Source organism: Ictalurus punctatus, chromosome 11 (genome assembly GCF_001660625.3).
Source record: "Ictalurus punctatus breed USDA103 chromosome 11, Coco_2.0, whole genome shotgun sequence".
Taxonomy (NCBI): domain Eukaryota; kingdom Metazoa; phylum Chordata; class Actinopteri; order Siluriformes; family Ictaluridae; genus Ictalurus; species Ictalurus punctatus.
The window spans coordinates 21,541,199-21,558,159 of record NC_030426.2 but is presented as its reverse complement, the minus strand read 5'-3'; the positions used below and the strand labels follow the sequence as shown (position 1 = coordinate 21,558,159).

General features: G+C 38.3%; 1 protein-coding gene and 1 long non-coding RNA gene across 5 annotated transcripts in view; one reads left to right on the top strand and one right to left on the bottom strand.

Annotated features, from left to right (window-relative positions):
- The window catches only part of ddr2a (discoidin domain receptor tyrosine kinase 2a), a 46,219-nt gene that overhangs the window by 27,941 nt on the left and 1,317 nt on the right, over positions 1 to 16,961 (top strand). For 3 of the 4 annotated variants that reach the window (XM_017480474.3, XM_047158418.2, XM_017480473.3), the window contains 15 exons: positions 3,265 to 3,367; positions 3,519 to 3,750; positions 4,220 to 4,367; positions 6,041 to 6,143; positions 8,537 to 8,711; positions 9,042 to 9,282; positions 9,499 to 9,564; positions 9,703 to 9,839; positions 10,449 to 10,662; positions 12,537 to 12,748; positions 12,891 to 13,018; positions 13,177 to 13,374; positions 13,687 to 13,921; positions 14,017 to 14,166; positions 16,424 to 16,961. The exon at positions 16,424 to 16,961 is cut by the window's right edge and continues 1,317 nt beyond it. In XM_017480474.3, the coding sequence (XP_017335963.1) occupies positions 3,265 to 3,367; positions 3,519 to 3,750; positions 4,220 to 4,367; positions 6,041 to 6,143; positions 8,537 to 8,711; positions 9,042 to 9,282; positions 9,499 to 9,564; positions 9,703 to 9,839; positions 10,449 to 10,662; positions 12,537 to 12,748; positions 12,891 to 13,018; positions 13,177 to 13,374; positions 13,687 to 13,921; positions 14,017 to 14,166; positions 16,424 to 16,555 (2,474 nt within the window). In that variant the 3' untranslated portion in view covers positions 16,556 to 16,961. The remainder of the gene's footprint in view (positions 1 to 3,264; positions 3,368 to 3,518; positions 3,751 to 4,219; positions 4,368 to 6,040; positions 6,144 to 8,536; positions 8,712 to 9,041; positions 9,283 to 9,498; positions 9,565 to 9,702; positions 9,840 to 10,448; positions 10,663 to 12,536; positions 12,749 to 12,890; positions 13,019 to 13,176; positions 13,375 to 13,686; positions 13,922 to 14,016; positions 14,167 to 16,423) is intronic. The other variant, XM_017480475.3, reaches the window with a different exon arrangement.
- On the bottom strand, positions 13,710 to 16,543 carry LOC108272201 (uncharacterized). The gene is made up of 3 exons (XR_006983229.2): positions 16,404 to 16,543; positions 14,701 to 14,819; positions 13,710 to 14,181 (listed from the first exon to the last, which is right to left on the bottom strand). It is a non-coding gene; the product is annotated as an uncharacterized LOC108272201 (long non-coding RNA).

Below are 16,961 nucleotides of genomic sequence, written 5' to 3'. Positions count from 1 at the left end.
TCCTGAGCAAGTGGCACCAAACCATGAAATGAAAATAAATAACTGCCCCTGCAGCATAATAGAGTGACCAGAATTCATTTAATTTGTCTGTAGGCTGACTTTTTCCTCTGTTGTGAGACTGAGCATTTTAAGTATATGTGGAAAAACATCCTGTAAAACCAGAATCAGGACGCCTCTGCGTTTTGCCTCTATGCTTATTTGATGCAAATAAGCATTCACAAAGCAATGACCTCTGTTCTGTTGAAACACATAAACTGTGGCTCATGTGTACCGATTCACCACAGCCCTGTCTCATCTACCAGAAGTTTTTGTTGGGGGATTCGGCTTATGTTGGACCGTATCAGCTTGTCCTGGGCCTCTGAGGCTTCCCCCATCTTGACTTTTTAAGCAAACATTTGGAGGAGAGCCGGAAAAAGAAAAAGGGATACAAAAAGGCCTTCTCCACTTTTCTTGCTGTTGCTGGCAGGAGCATAAAGACTGGCTGTTGTGATGGAGAGGCCATGTGGACTGGAAGAGGCCTTGTGCACTTCCGAATGAACTTTTAACGTCCAGCAAATGACTCCCTAAAACATACTCACACAAGCATATCTGAACATCTAAACATGATGGTAATGTGATTTCAGGTTTGTGCCATTTTGATAGAGTTTTAGCTTTAGATTGTTTGCTGGTGGTTTTGCTAGTTTAATTTATATTTTTTTCAATTCCTTGTGATCATCATGCACTTTCAGCTTGATGGGGTTTTCCCCTCGATTTTATCATGGCACAGTGTTAGTATTAGAAACCAAGCATGTATTTTTTATATAAGCAAGTTAAATTCACACTCATTTCGTGCAGAAAAACAAAAAACGGAAATTAATTTGGTTTCTGTTTATTTTATTTTTTGCTGATTTTCCAGACAATATGTAGTTTGTCTACTTTTATTTTTTATTTAATGTTGTCATTTTATTTAATTTATGTAGATTTAGTTTCTGTTATCTGTAATGACCCTGCAAACAGGTTCACTAAACTCCATTTATGAAGAGTTCTCTCGGAAATAAATAAAAGTGTTGTGTTACCTCCAATGCAATAGAAATAGTTCTTCCTGATATAAGGTTCAAAAGTAAGGAAAGAGTTAAAATTTATAGCAAGGTTCAGCACTATAGGGAGGCCTTATTGTCAACTCATTAATGTGTAAATATATCTACCACGGAGCCAAAAATGTAGATTCTGAAGTAACTAAACCAAACACGGTTCAGAACTTAGACAACTTGAGAGAGTGCAAGACTTCGCAAAGATTAACTGAAAAACATCTGCTTATATAGTGAGAAAACCAGGAAGAAAACAGGAAATGTGAAAAGTTCAAATTCTGGCGACACTGACCTCTGCTGGCAGTGAGAGGTACTGTCCTTGGCTGTTGTCACTCTTATTCAGTTATTTGTCTTATTCACATTTTATTATTCACTAACTACCATGAATTACTTGGTAACAAAAAGCGAAATATAGAAAAACTTTACAAGAGTTATGAGAATGAGGAATGTTAGTCTGAGATAAATGTTAGTCTGAGTTTTTAATAACCTTCATGCTAATGAGATTTATACTAATTAATTCAGCCAGCACTATAAAAGCTCAAACTTAGTCTTTGATGTATTATACTCTGAATTCAACACAGTGCCGGTGTAGTGCTTCATCTATTCCAGTATGTCCTGCTGCGTGAGTGTTTGACCATACCATCCAGCAGTGGTGCCTTGAATCACGGCCAGACAAACAGAAATGAAGTGTAAAGCTACATAAACCTTCCTTGTCTTTCTCGGTTCTGTATTGTAATAATATTGATCAAAGTCTTGCCACCATTTGCTTTCAGAGCACACAGGTCCTATGTGTAATGAAATTCAGTTTCTAGCTCATAAAAGTTAATAGTTAACATACCAAACAACCTTGGTAGTATCAGGATTAAATTACAGGTGGGGGGACCTAAAAATGTTCTCAGCAGGTGGGCTTAGTTTAACTGTGCTCTTGTAAAGACCACACAAGAGGCATGTGAGACCAGGATGTCTGGTGACTGTTCCAAACAGTGCAAGCCAAAAGAGTGCTATATATTTTTAAATGATATTTCTGTAGGTTAACCACAATGTTAGTGGGAGAAAGGGGTGTTTCTCCCGTTTCTGCTCCAACTCAACCCATGCCAGCCCTCAAACGCTTGATTCATTTATTATTATTGCAATTCTGATTTCGCTATGCAGACCTACAGTTTCATCCAGCCCTAGAATATTGGCTGCTGTACAAGAAACAAAACAGCTTCTTACCAAAAGACATTGAGAGTAATGTCTTGAACTCACAAGTTCCCTTCCTCACTGTAAAAAAAACTCTTTGTGTATGCAATTTGTCGGAATTTAATTGCTCTTTTAAATAAGTATACAGTATAATGTAACTATGCTAGTTAAGATTGATTTATGTTAGCTAACTTTATGTGTGAACCATATTTAATGACAGCATACCTTATATGTAATGTGTCATGTAATTAATTTCACTTTCACCTGTTCTTAGAAATCTCCCCAACACTTTTGCTTGCTAGATAAATTAGCTAGCTACAACTTGGTGTTTTGGTAAATGCTAGTTAGCTGGCTAATAACACTTTTGCCAGAAAGCTACGTTAGATAACTATAAATTGGTGTTTCAATTAACACTAGTTAACTAGCTAGCAACACTGTTGCCAGAGAACTAAATATTAATGTTAGTTAGCTTGTTAACTAAATACAAGTTGATGTTTCAGTTGCCAGCTAGCTAGGTTAATGTTGTTTAGCCATCAAACTTAGCTAACAGCAAGTTGGTGTTTCAGCTAAGGTTAGCTAGCTAACTAACAATTAGCTAGAGGTTCATTTTAGGTGTGGAATCCATTTCATTCATGTTGAAGACATGTATAGGGTTAGAAGTATTTATGATTGAACACATTAAATAACCAATGTAAATCACTAATAAATGACTAAATGAGAAGTAATATTAATGATGAAATCATTTGATCTAACAATATTCTAAAAACTTAACTAACTAGAACAAGACCATCTGAATTGGGGGTGGGTGGGGGGGGCACAAAGTTAGCTAAGATATCTTTATCTTGTCTTTATCTTTAAACTCATGTCACATCATTTCTCCAATCGTATCCACATACGGTTGCTATAGTTACAGGTGTTTTACCTTTTAAGTAAGTGGTTTGGTGGCATATCTGGAATGATTGATTGCAACTTGCGAAGCAAAAGGTATTAACACTAGGCTTTATGTTCTCTACAGGTGTGTGTCGATCCCCTCTAGGGATGTCTGGAAGACAGATCTTAGACGAAGACATTTCAGCTTCAAGTCAGTGGTCTGAGTCAACAGCAGCAAAATATGGCAGGTATGACTGTGGAATCTCAGGATGAAGTTTTTTTTCCACTTCATCATAAATAAATAAATTTTTATTCATCAAAATAAATTTTCATATACAGTATGATACTTTGGGTTAAATTTCCTGATTGTCTTTCTGTGTGTTTTTGCCTGCCGTGTAGACTGGACTCAGAGGAAGGGGATGGTGCGTGGTGTCCAGAGAGCATGATTGATCCAGAGAACATGAATGAGTTTTTGCAGATTGACCTTCGCTCTCTGCACTTCATCACCCTGGTGGGAACTCAGGGCCGACATGCGGGGGGCATCGGGAATGAGTTTGCCCAGACCTACAAGATCAAGTACAGCCGTGATGGCAGCCGCTGGATCTCCTGGCGCAACCAGCAAGGGAAGGAGGTACGTGACATAATACCCAAATTCTGTAGATTGTTATTCAGAACTCATGATTGTTATATAGGCTTCAGCGCTGTCCAAAACAGAGCTGACACTGTTTTATCCACTGTTCACTAAGAACCTGGGGCCTGATTCATGAAAATCTTCTTAAGAAAGAACTTAAGACAAATATCATAAATAATATAAAACATGCTCCACAACTCTATACTATGGTGGTGTGTACGCACAAAACATATTACTGAGCCAAAAACGACAGAAAGCCCAAAAACACAGTGGCGGATTCCGATACACAGCACCCACCCTCTCTGTTACTGAGTTAATGTTGATGTCTGTCTGAATTTACTGTTGATTTGTTAATGTATTTTGCACTTACGTGCCACATCACTATAGTGCATCATTGATTTATCATAAGAGAGTTCTTCAGATAATATTTATCTCATTATCAACTGCTGTGTGTTGATTTCTGTTAAAGGTAATTGAGGGCAACAGGAATGCCTATGATATTGTGCTCAAGGACCTGGAGCCGCCCATCATTGCACGCTTTGTGCGCTTCATGCCCGTCATCGACCACTCCATGAACGTGTGTATGCGTGTAGAGCTCTATGGCTGCGAGTGGCTAGGTAATAACATTACACTTTGTAGATTCTGCTTCATCTCATTCATAATCATAATCATAATTATAATAGTGTATCATGTAGCAGTAACTGCTGTACTTTCAAGGCTTGCAATAGCTGGTTCATGAAGTTTAATAATTAAGCTCACAAACACAGTGTCTGTTTATTTCTCTTGGCAACGATATCACAGCGACTCTCACGTCTCTCATTCCAGGTCACGTTAAAATGACTATCTAGTAGTTGGCTCTTCCGTTGTAGATTATTATGTAATTCACTGATAAAGGGTTCAACCTTTTGTCTTCTGCAGTTACCTTCCTGTCTGCCAAATGCTAATCCACTTGTCTGAGATAATAATAATAATAATAATAATAATAATAATAATAAGAATTCTGTCTCTGTTCATCAAAACACTTAAGATAGCAGCTATAGCCAGCTGTCTCCTATGATATCTCCCATGCATACCAAGTAACTTTATTCCCTTTCACTGACATCCCCTTGAAATTCCCTTCCATATTATTTTATTATAGTTACTTCCTTATTGCAGGTTAGCATTTAGCTCAAGGGTTCAGGTGAACAGTGATTAAAAAAAAAAGGCTACTCATCATTGTGTTTTATATAGAGAAGTTGACAGTGTAAGAAGACAAACATATTTGCTGTTTATTTAAAAAATAATAATAATAAAGGCTCCAAACATCACATCTATGTGGCATTAGAAGGTCAGTGGAGGTCATAATGTCCTGGTCTGGGACAAAACCCCTGGTTTTTGACCAACATATTTTGATTAAATGGGTCTATTTTACATGCATGGCAGATTCATTCAAAAGATGGACATTGACCTTCGAAAGATACACGCTGCTTTATATAATTATATTCCATGTAACTGGAGCTTACAGAATAACCATGTTCTCTTTTTGGGACAGAAATAAAAAACGTTTCACAGTCAGCAAAAAAAAAAAAATGAATTACGAATTTGGCATGGAGATTAATCTGTATTTTGCTGTGAAGTTTTGTGTTGATTATTTATTTATTTATTGTAATGTAGACCATTATTATGAAGGACTTTCAGAATTTATTATTTCAAATATATACTTTTTTTTTTTTTTTTTTTTAAATATATACAAAACACCTTTATCAAACAGCTGAGAAATATAAATGAAATATCACACGGCCTTTGAACCATTGTGGGTTCTTCGGACAAACCAAAGAACTCTTAATGGTCCTGGATTTAACCTTTAAATAGTGTGTGGGTGGGTCCATGACTGGGGTTCCATTTAGTCTTTGTACCTCTTAAAAATGAAACTAAATCATTTTTCAGATGTCTAAGACTCTAAGAAAATGTGTAGTAGCTAACCATTTAAAAGATGCAATAAACCATCTCAAGACAACATTCTTACATTTTTACACGGTTTCTTTACTAGCTTTGTGAATAGCATGAGTAACAGGGTTGACAAATATTTGAGTCGCACATTTATATATATATATTTATGTGGAAAATGAACAGACATCACAGCCAAAGATTGTTATGTAACTAGTTGTATGTGATTTGTAAAAGCTGCTTTTAATTCTTCATTTTTTAAAGGTTCCAATGATTTCCCCAAAGTCTTTAAAAACATGCTTTCTGTTTACCTATTAAAATTATTGTGATTCCTTTTCCATCACTGTTCTCTGTCTATTTGCAGATGGTCTGGTGTCGTACAATGCTCCGCTCGGCCAGGAGATGATCCTCAATGATCAGGAGGTTTACCTCAATGACTCTGTGTATGACGGTGCCATAATTTACAGGTCAGTTCAATAAAATTTGTCCCTTAAGAGAAGCTTTGGTCTCAGGAAGGAATTGTACAATGCTACTTCCTGCTTAATCTAATTCAAGCCAAACAGATTGTAATACAATTGTCCATTTTGAGCTTGTAACAGTAACAGGAAGAACAGCGTGTCTCCATTTCCGAGCCTATAAACAATATATATATATATATTTATTTATTTATTTATTCCAAGCCAGCATTTGTGTTTAATATGTGTGTATATTGCGGGTTGCAGTCCTCCCACGCTAACTTGTTTGAAACAAGTCTGTGTGGTTTACTGAAAGCTTGGGACAAGGGAAATTGGTTTTAATACACTTAGAATGAAGAAGAACCAGAGTCCCAGTGTTATTGGTTGCCATGACTGCAGCAAGACACAGAGATGATGAAGGTGGTTTCAATGCTCATGGAAGGATTTGACTCATGTCTTCCTAAATAATGCTTTCCATGAGTGTGTGCATGTGTGTATTTCTAAAATTGTGTCTTCCTGAACAATGACTTCCATGACAGTGTGTTTGCGTGTGTGTGTGTGTGTGTGTGTGTGTGTGTGTGTGTGTGTGTGTGTGTAAACAAAATACCTCAAATTACACCCCACATTGTCACAGTCATTAAACCGCTTAATGAAACACCTCTCTTTGAGTGTTAGGGGAGGTTCTGGTTTTTATTAAAACAGTACTGCCCTCTTGTGGCCACACATTTCCTCCTGAACTCAGTGTACTGTAGAGAACTATTAATATATCCAAAAAATATTACAACACACAATCTGTATCACTGCATCTTGGTTTGCTAACAAATGGCCAGCAATACCACAGTGTAAAATTGATCATTTAATACTACTTGTATTTAACATCTTCAGAAAGAAATGATTCAACATAGAGAAGAGAGGAAAATGTGTCGAAATGTAAGGGAGGATAAATCATGAATGTGTTAGCTAGACAACCGTGCAAGTAAAAGCGTTAAGTTGCAATTCGAATGGTAGAGCTATTTAGCTAGTTAAATGCATTACTACAGATTAATACAGCGAAACAAACAAATATACAATCGTGTACCACTTCATGTTTGCAAGCAAAAAGTCAGCAAGTCAGTGTGATGTTCTCTGCACCTTCACATAAAATATACAATGAGTCTAATTTTTATTGTCTCTTGATATGTTTAACTGTTCGATAATTTTCCACATACCTGCCTGTTCCTTATTCTGAAAAGACCGACTGGTATGTCAAGTCAAGTCAAGTGTCTTTATTGTCATTTCAACCACATGAGACGACTCAGAACTGAATAAGATCTATACATTTTTACATAAAGCGCATGTGAAAACACGTGCTAACAACACAAGACAGTACAGGAACTACTAAAAACAGCACAGTAGGCACAGTAAGTGATAGTATAGCGGCGACCAGTAAACAGTTCTAGTGTGGAAGTGTTGGATATAACAGGTAGTGCAAAAGAATAACAGTACAATAAAAATGCTGTGAATGTAAACATAGTATGCAGCAGATTAGCCCTATATGCCATATATGGCCATAGCAGTTATTACGGTACAGCCAGGTAACAAGGATAGTGATGACAAGAAATTAAATAGAGTGATATTTTTATGAGTACATTAACAGCAAAAATACAGGTAGTCAGTACAGAAATGTGTAAAAATTCCAGGTGTGCTGCTTATTCATTAATTACCTAGTTTAAAAAAACATTAGTTCTACTGTCAGATGTGTGTCGTGCAGCAGCTGGTGGGATTTGGAAGCATGTGCTTTAAGGTGTGTTGTAGCATCATGAAGCACATTCGATTTGAACATAACTACAATACATTCAGTATTGAAAGTCAGTAAGGAGTCTTTTTCTGCTCGTTGAACTTATTTGTCCACTGCGCAACCACAAAATAAACTAATATCCCAGACGTGAAATCTGCTTCTCCAAGGCACCCAAGATTTGTCCACCTCAGTTTTGATATATTTTAACATCTAGTCAGCTGTTGAATACTTTGAGGAACATCAGGGCGAGTCAGTGTTGTAAAAGTATTGATGATACCTACAAAATCTCTAGGGCAGGGGTGGGTCTGTGCTTAAAGGCTCTGGGTTACTGATCAGAAGGTCAGGAGGTCAAGCCCCAGCACTGGCAAACTACTACTGTTGGGCCCTTGAGCAAGACCCTTAACCCTCAATTGCTCAGTTGTATAAATGAGATAAATGTAAGTCGCTCTGGATAAGGCCATCTGCCAAATGCCATAAATGTACATGTATATATATATATATATATATATATATATAATGTAACGCATACATTTGCTGAACGGGAGGATAAATATGGACATAACTGTGTAGTAAACGTACCAAAGAATCCTTTGTGCATCAACCTTTCTATCTCTCACTCTCTTTGCAGTATGACAGAAGGGTTGGGCCAGTTGACGGATGGTATGTGTGGTCTGGATGATTTTACTATCAGTCATGTGTGGCCTGGCTATGACTATGTGGGCTGGACCAACGAGAGCTTCCCCAATGGATATGTAGAGATCATGTTTGAGTTTGACCGAACACGCAACTTCACCACTATGAAGGTAGTAAGACCATGTCATATTTCCCAGTGTTCCATCTTTTTTATTTTTTCTTATTTTTATTTTAGCGGGTCAGATTTTGCTATAACTGAAATAGCAAAATCTGATCAGATTTTGCTGATCAGAAAATCTGATCAAAACAGATAAAAGTCGGTAGTTTTAACGAGTTTAAAGTCTCATTAAAACTATTTCACTCCATATCATTATGTTATTCATTACATTTCTCATTTTGATGAATAATTCAGGAGCTGACTATATCTGATTATATCTCTTATTATTTATTCCGACACCTGAATGTCTATCTTTCTGTTTTTCCCTCGGTGCTTATTTCAGGTGCACTGCAACAACATGTTCTCTCAGAGAGTGAAGGTCTTCCAGAAGGTGGTGTGTTATTTCCGCTCGGACTCGGACTGGGAGCCGACACCCGTGTCTTTTAGTCCTGTGATGGACGACGTCGACCCCAGCGCTCGATTCGTTACGGTCTCGCTCCAAAACCACATGGCTAGTGCCATCAAGTGTCAGTATTACTTCTCTGACATGTGGATGTTGTTCAGTGAGATCACCTTTCAATCAGGTTAGCATGGATACTTCACTGACAATAATCTTTTCCGTTAGCAATTACTAATAGCAAAAGCATTATGTCCTCAAATGTGCATTTTTCTTAGCACAGATTTTCATATACTCAGCATAAATGGCAAACTGTTGAACTATTCAGTGTAACCAAAAAATAAAAGAGGATATAATTCATTCATTATTATTCCACATTAATAGACTTCACTTGCTATTCCAGATACAGCAATGTACAACACAACTCTGCCCCCCCCCATGCCCAGTGCTCCACCCAACCCCCCACCAGGTTAGACCTCCTGCTGAACATTTCTATTCAAGTCTTTGTGCTCAAACACAATAAAGTCAATGGAGCCAATAAATCTTTCACCCCAGCTTAGTGCTTCGTAACTCTAAAGCTTCTTTTCACTTTGTATCCCCTCCTCAGGGGATAACCCCGTTCACAAAGTAGACGACAGCAACACTCGAATTCTGATCGGCTGTTTGGTGGCCATTATCTTCATCTTGGTGGCCATCATCATCATCATACTCTGGAGACAGGTCTGGCAGAAGGTGTTGGAGAAGGTGAGATCTGTTGTGCAATTAATGATTCTTATTTCTTAGTTTTTGTTTTTTTTTTCAGTTCTTCTGACTCACTCAAGAGGCAGGGTTTTCAGTGATGCAGCCCAAAAACTGGAATACAGTTCCTCTCCATGTCCACACTCATACCTTCTTCTGTACATTTAAAGACCTACATGAAAAATGAGACCTCATGACTTCCACCCAATGACATATAAACCTACCTTAGTGTGTCATTTTTATTTGAACAAATATTAATTAATATTTGTATTGCGCTATACTATTACTTATTTACTACTTACTTACTAGTCTAATAATTAAGCCAATAATGTATGTATAATATTATATATCAGGTGTAGCTACTGTATATATCATTCTGAGGAATCTCACTGAAGTGTACTTTAATAAGAATTGTAGATGTAGTAAAAATTTATTGTAGAAACAGAATGTTTCAGACAAATATGCTCGGAAATGTTTGAGGTATCCATTAATACACTTCATAAAAGTTTGCCCAGTTGAATGTAATCTAGGGAGGAGGAGTGTTCCTGCGCACCTGCTGCACTATAAATGCTTTCTGCGTTTTTGACATCCTTCACGGTTCCTCCTTTTTTTTAGGTCTCTCGGAGGATGCTTGACGATGAGCTAACTGCCAGTCTTTCAATCCAGAGTGAGGCCTTCAGCTGTAACAACAACCTGACCTCCTCAGTAGCCAGCGAGCCGGAGTCCAGCTCCACCTACGAGCGCATCTTTCCGCTCGGAGCAGATTACCAGGAGCCCTCACGCCTCGTCCGCAAGCTGCCCGACGTCTCCCAGGTCTCAGAGGACACTGGTGAGTTCTGTTAATTAAAAGAATAATCCAACGTTTTATCAAACTTAAGACCTACATGTAATGGATATCTATGGGAAGATATATTATTCAGTTACTAAATATTTTTTTTAAATACCATGACTGAATAACACAAATTTAAAACGGCAAGCATTTAAACAATAAAAATAAAGGTGTGTAATAGTTTATATTGTTTATTCCTGACTTAAAGATAGAGGGCCGTATTCAGAGTTGAGTAATGAGTGTACAGTGAGAAGGTTATACTGAAACTGTACACATCAGTATTCTGAAGTTCACGCTTTGGCTCGTAAATATCTGGTAAATAATCAATGGAATGGCATTTGAGACCAATATTAAATACATAGTAAATATGCCACTATTAATTAATTAACCGGATTTTCCCTTTAAAGTCCGCATGGAGATTGGAGAGGACAGTATCATAATCATGTTGAGTAATGAGGGTAGAAGGCATACTGTTAAACAAATATCAAGTTGTTAATGTGATAATTACAACTTGGACTATTCCTGCAGCTTATGTACAATATTACGGTGGTATGAAGTCCATACAGGATTTCATGGAGGTTTTTTTTGTGATTGTTGCAGCCAATAATGCTTGATGTTGCGGCTTTATAAAAATGCCGCGATGCAAGTTTTTTGTGGGTTCTTTGCAGAAAACTACTCGAGTTGATGAAATTGCAGTTGCACTAAATTGTTTTGCATGGTCTTTGAACGATGTTTGTTGGTAAATGAGGCCTTTTAGCTGTACTCATGTTCAATGTACATGAATTGAAGAGGGCTTTGGCTGAATGTGCGTTGCGATGACATCACATGACGCATCTTGGCCCAAACCTGTGGAAACTGTTCAACGTTTAATTCTGAAAAGAAGTCTCCAAGAACCCCAAAATTTCATCACAGGAAATGATAATAAGTCTTGCAACTGTTGGTGTCAAAGTGCATTCTTCTACAATCAAAAATAGATTGCACAAATTAGGCCTGCGTGTGAGGCATGCTAGGAAAAAGGATTTGCAGGACTACAGTACAGTTTGCCAGTGAGCATATAGGTAAAGAGCAGGCCTTTTGGAATAATGTGCTCTGGACAGACGAATCAAAGACAGAGTTGGTTGGTCACAGTAACAGCAGACATGTTTGGCGCTGACCAAAGACAGCTTTTCAGGAGAAGCACCTCATACCAACTGTGAAGCACGGTGGTGGAAATGTTATGGTTTGGGGTTGCTTCACTGTCTCAGGGACTGGACAGCTTGCATTCACTGATTCAACTATGAAATCTGCATCAAATCAAAGACTGCTTGAATGTCAGGCCGTCTGTCCAAAAGTTGAAGTTGAACAGAAAGTGGGCCTTTCAGCAGGATAATGATCCTAAGCACACTCGCAAATCCACCAAGGAATGGCTCAAAAAGAAGAGATGGAGGGTTATGGAATGGCCTAGTCAAAGCCCGGATTTGAATTCCATTGAAATGTTGTTGGGGATTTGAAACAGGCAGGACATGCAAGAAAACCCTCAAACATCTTACAACTGAAAGAATATTACATAGAAGAGTGGTCAAAAATTCCAGCAAGCCTCGTGGACAATGATGCAAAACGCCTACAAGACGTTATTTCTGCTAAAGTGGGTAATACTAGCTTCGGAGGCCAAGGGTGTACTTACTTTTTCCACAGAAGAATATCATGAAATATCTATTGATATTTCTGTTGAATAAATGATTGAAAAAGCTTGTTTTCCTTGTGGTTTTGTTCAAGTATATCAACTTTATTAATAGGCACTGTTTCAGAAATGATCAAATGTTTGCTTATCCAAATATGTGGAAAAAAACCCAACAATCTCCTTGGGGTGTAATTATTTTTTCACATGACTATAGCATCCAAGTCCCCTCAGTCCAACACTCAAGAAGGAGTTCCCCATTACGCCGAGGCTGACATCGTCAATCTGCAAGGAGTAACGGGAGGAAACACCTACGCAGTGCCAGCTGTCACTATGGACCTTCTGTCAGGAAAGGACATCCCTATAGAAGAATTTCCTCGAAAACTGTTCACATTTAAGGAGAAGCTTGGAGAGGGCCAGTTCGGAGAGGTCAGTTCCAAGAGCCTGAATGACTCGAGATAAATGTGCTGTCAGTGTGTTGTCTGCTTTTCTAAAGGAAATGTGTGTTTTCTCAGTCGTGTTCATAATTCATGGTTCTTCAGTAAACATAATCACTGTCAATCTGTGATAGGTGCATCTTTGTGAAGCAGAAGACATGGAGGAGTTCATGGCTAAAGACTTCTCATTTGACGTCAGCGAGAATCAAACAGTACTTGTGGCTGTAAAAATGTTACGAGCCGATGCAAATAAAAATGCCAGGTAAAAAGCAGTTATTCTAATTTCTTATGACAATATCGCTATCCAGGACGAACGAACATTTCATCATCTAGAAGTCCGTCATTCGTCTATCGTGTCACGTCTCACGTTTGACTTGCTGTCATTATTAATCAGGCAACATCTCTTTTTGTCCCTAACAGAAATGACTTTTTGAAAGAGATAAAAATAATGTCGCGGTTGAAAGATCCCAACATCATCCGGCTGCTAGGGGTGTGCATGAGCTCGGACCCCTTGTGCATGATCACTGAGTACATGGAGAACGGGGACCTCAACCAGTTCCTGTCCCGTCATGAAGCAGAGGGCATGATCGCCCTTCTCAGCAACGCACCAACAGTCAGGTACACATCTGCATTCAACCTTTACAATGGAACTGATAATGTTTTACGTGTACACCGATAGAAAAGACACATGAACTGAATCGTCACAACGTTCACAGGGTTTACACGTTTACACATGATTCATTTATTTTTAGATGTTTATTGATGTATTTTTCACATATTATTCCCATTATGTCAGTCACAAGTGCAGTTTCATGTTTTTTTGCACCTGATCATATAATACTCACTTAATTACATATGAAATGTATGCGATTTTTTCTCCTCCAAAAGGGTACACTTATACCAACACTGTATTATTATAACTGACTTTAGTTATAGTAACCTGCAGCACATGGCCACCCAGATCGCTTCAGGCATGAAGTACCTCTCATCACTGAACTTTGTGCACCGAGACCTCGCCACCCGAAACTGCCTGGTGGGCAAGAACTATACCATTAAGATCGCTGACTTTGGCATGAGCAGGAACCTGTACAGCGGAGATTACTATCGCATCCAGGGCCGGGCTGTGCTACCCATCCGCTGGATGTCCTGGGAGAGCATCCTCCTGGTGAGATTCTAAATAGAAACCAGTTTGCTCTCACACGCAAAGTCATTATCGTGTAGATTAAAAGCTAATGAACTGTGTTTAAATGTCCTCGACAGGGTAAATTTACTACCGCCAGTGATGTTTGGGCGTTCGGTGTGACTCTCTGGGAGACGCTGACATTCTGCAAGGAGCAACCGTACTCACAGCTCTCAGATGAGCAGGTCATTGAAAACACCGGCGAGTTCTTCCGGGACCAGAGGCGACAGGTAGACGTGCTACGGCTGTGAAGAGATAAATAGCATGCGAGGTTTTCGGGTCAATATCTACTTGCGGCGCAATGGTGTCACTGTTAACACCCTTGTGTTGCTGAACTCCGCATTTACTTTACGTCAACACCAAAATATGGCAATGAAACTCAAACTGCTTTAAATACCTTAGTTTTAAGTGTACACCCAAGGCCAATACTGAACAGACTGTTCATAAATACCATAATTACACACCAAGCTTCAATCACTCTAATCTTCTAGGTAAAATATCACTGCAAAATAGATCATCTTATCAGTTAACATGTGCTGAATAAAGGCAAATGTATCGAATATTTCCTATTATGAGTTAAATAAACACGTCAGGGCATGATCTGATAGGAAAGCAATCAATGACAGGGTGGTGTGATGCGGCCCAGCATGGAATGGAGTTACTATAACCTATAATTAGAGGTAAGCACATTTCCTTGCAACTCCAGTGTTAGGGGTTTGATTCCAATGCATGTCCAAAGACAAAGACCTGTGTTGTAGGCTTACTGGCATTTCCAAATTGTCCGTTGTGCGATTGTGCCCTGCGATGTATTGGCACCCCGTCCAGAGTGTCCGCCGCCTTGTGCCCCAAGTCTCCTAGGATAGGCGACAGACTTCCTGCAACCCTGTGTAGTATAAGCAGTACAGAAAGTGGATGGATTGACATAACAAAGTGTTTTATTCTTCTTATACCACAGCCTCTTGCGAACACTTATGACATTATTCTTAATAAATTCATATTAAAGAGCGACACATTTGACTTTTCATCGGTTTATAGTCACATCGAATGATATAGAAAGTCTGGGAAGTTATATCGCGCTAACAGCTTTACCTCCAACTGTTACAAAACTCTGACACTGGAGACTCCTTCCAACAAATGTGAAATTAGATGTCTTTCTTTGTTAAATAAAGCCGAGGTCGTAAGTTTACATACATCTTGCAGAATCGGCAAAATGTTAATAATTAAAATAAAATAAGAGGGACCATAAAAATGATATTTTGTTTTTTATTTACACCAATTTGCAATTAACAATTTACACCGATCGTTCTGTTCAAAAGTTTAACACCCCCCCCCCACCCCCCCCCGGCTCTTAATGTATCGTGTTGCTTTCTTGAGCATCAGTGAATGTTTGCACCTTTTGTAATAGTTGTGTACGAGTCCCTCAGTTGTCTGAGATGGATCTCAATATCATATAGCCGCTGTTGGAAAGGGGTCAGATATGCAGAAGATGCTGGGAAAGTAAAGAATGTGCAGGACCCGGAGGATTTTTTTATAGAAAGGTGGGCATTTTAACTGCTCAGGACAAACAAGGAACTCATGAACAACTCTCACAAAACATAAAAACATCATGTCGTTGGTCATCCAGGTAACGACACACAGTATTAAGAATCGAGCGTGTGTAAATTCAGTTATTATTGTGTCTTGTGGACTATATGTCAACATCTGTTATGTGAAATAGCTTCTTCAGGGCAGAACTAATTGAAAAACTAAATGCAATTTTTATCATCCCTCTTATTTGTGTTTTCAATTATTAATATTTTGCAGGTTCTGCAAGGTGTATATAAACTTATGAGCACAACTGTAACAACACATCTTGAAATCTGTTTATTATTAGGCTTTGATTATTGAGCACATGACCACATGCAGGTTACAGGATATTACTCTGTCTACGTAAAAATTATCAGTCTAATATGTTGACAGTTGTGATTTTGATAATACTGCATGCTGTTAGCATAGTTTCTGTCTATTATGCTACATTACAAGGCACAAATTGAATCACACAGTAAATAAAATATTTGCTTATTTATGAAGGTTTATTTATATCCCTGCATTTTTCTTATTATATATGGCTCTACTAATATAATAGCCACATATCAATGTAAAATAACTGGATTTTATACTGACATGTGCATGGGTTGGACATCATTTAAAACTTTCAAGAACATCTTTAAAGCTGCTCTCATACAGTTTCCCACTTGTGTGTTCTCCAAATGTAGTCTATCAAACAAGACATTTTTAGAGTCTGAAATTTGCTTCAGTGGCTACAAGAGTAATGTATCTAACAAATGCATGTTTAAAGACTACAGTTAGCATAGTGCAAGACGGCATGTCTAAATCTCCAACGCATTTGATATAAAGACAACGTTTTTCTTTTCCAGTTAAACTGATCATTTAAATCTTGATTTCGCTTTTAATCTGTAACACTCACGAGTACACTCTTGTTCCCAGATCTACTTGCCGCAGCCGCCCATGTGTCCCGACCCCGTCTACAAGCTCATGTTGAGTTGCTGGCACAGGAACGCCAAAGAGAGACCGTCTTTCCAGGAGATCCATCGAATACTGCTGGAGAATACGCCTTAATGTCTGCACCTGTGCCAAAAGCAGCACTTCCAGAGACGCTTTATTGTGCCAGCAGGACAGACAAACCACACACACACACACACACACACACACACACACACACACACACACACAGTGGTTTAAAAGGGTACCCAGTTGAGTAAAGCCAACATGGGAATATATATATCGTCATACATAGACATAGACGATTATGAGGCTAAAATGTAGCAGTGAGTTCAGGCACTTTTGATCAAGAAAAATGATTTGATATTTGTTTTTTGTTTTATTTTTAATTTTGTTTTGGCATTTGTTCATTCCTCACTCAAAAAAAAAAGCTCAAAACAATATAGTCATTAAATTGAATACATTTCATTTCAAGTTAATTTAGTGCAATTAAATAAAAGAAGTAGAAATGTAATGACACAAG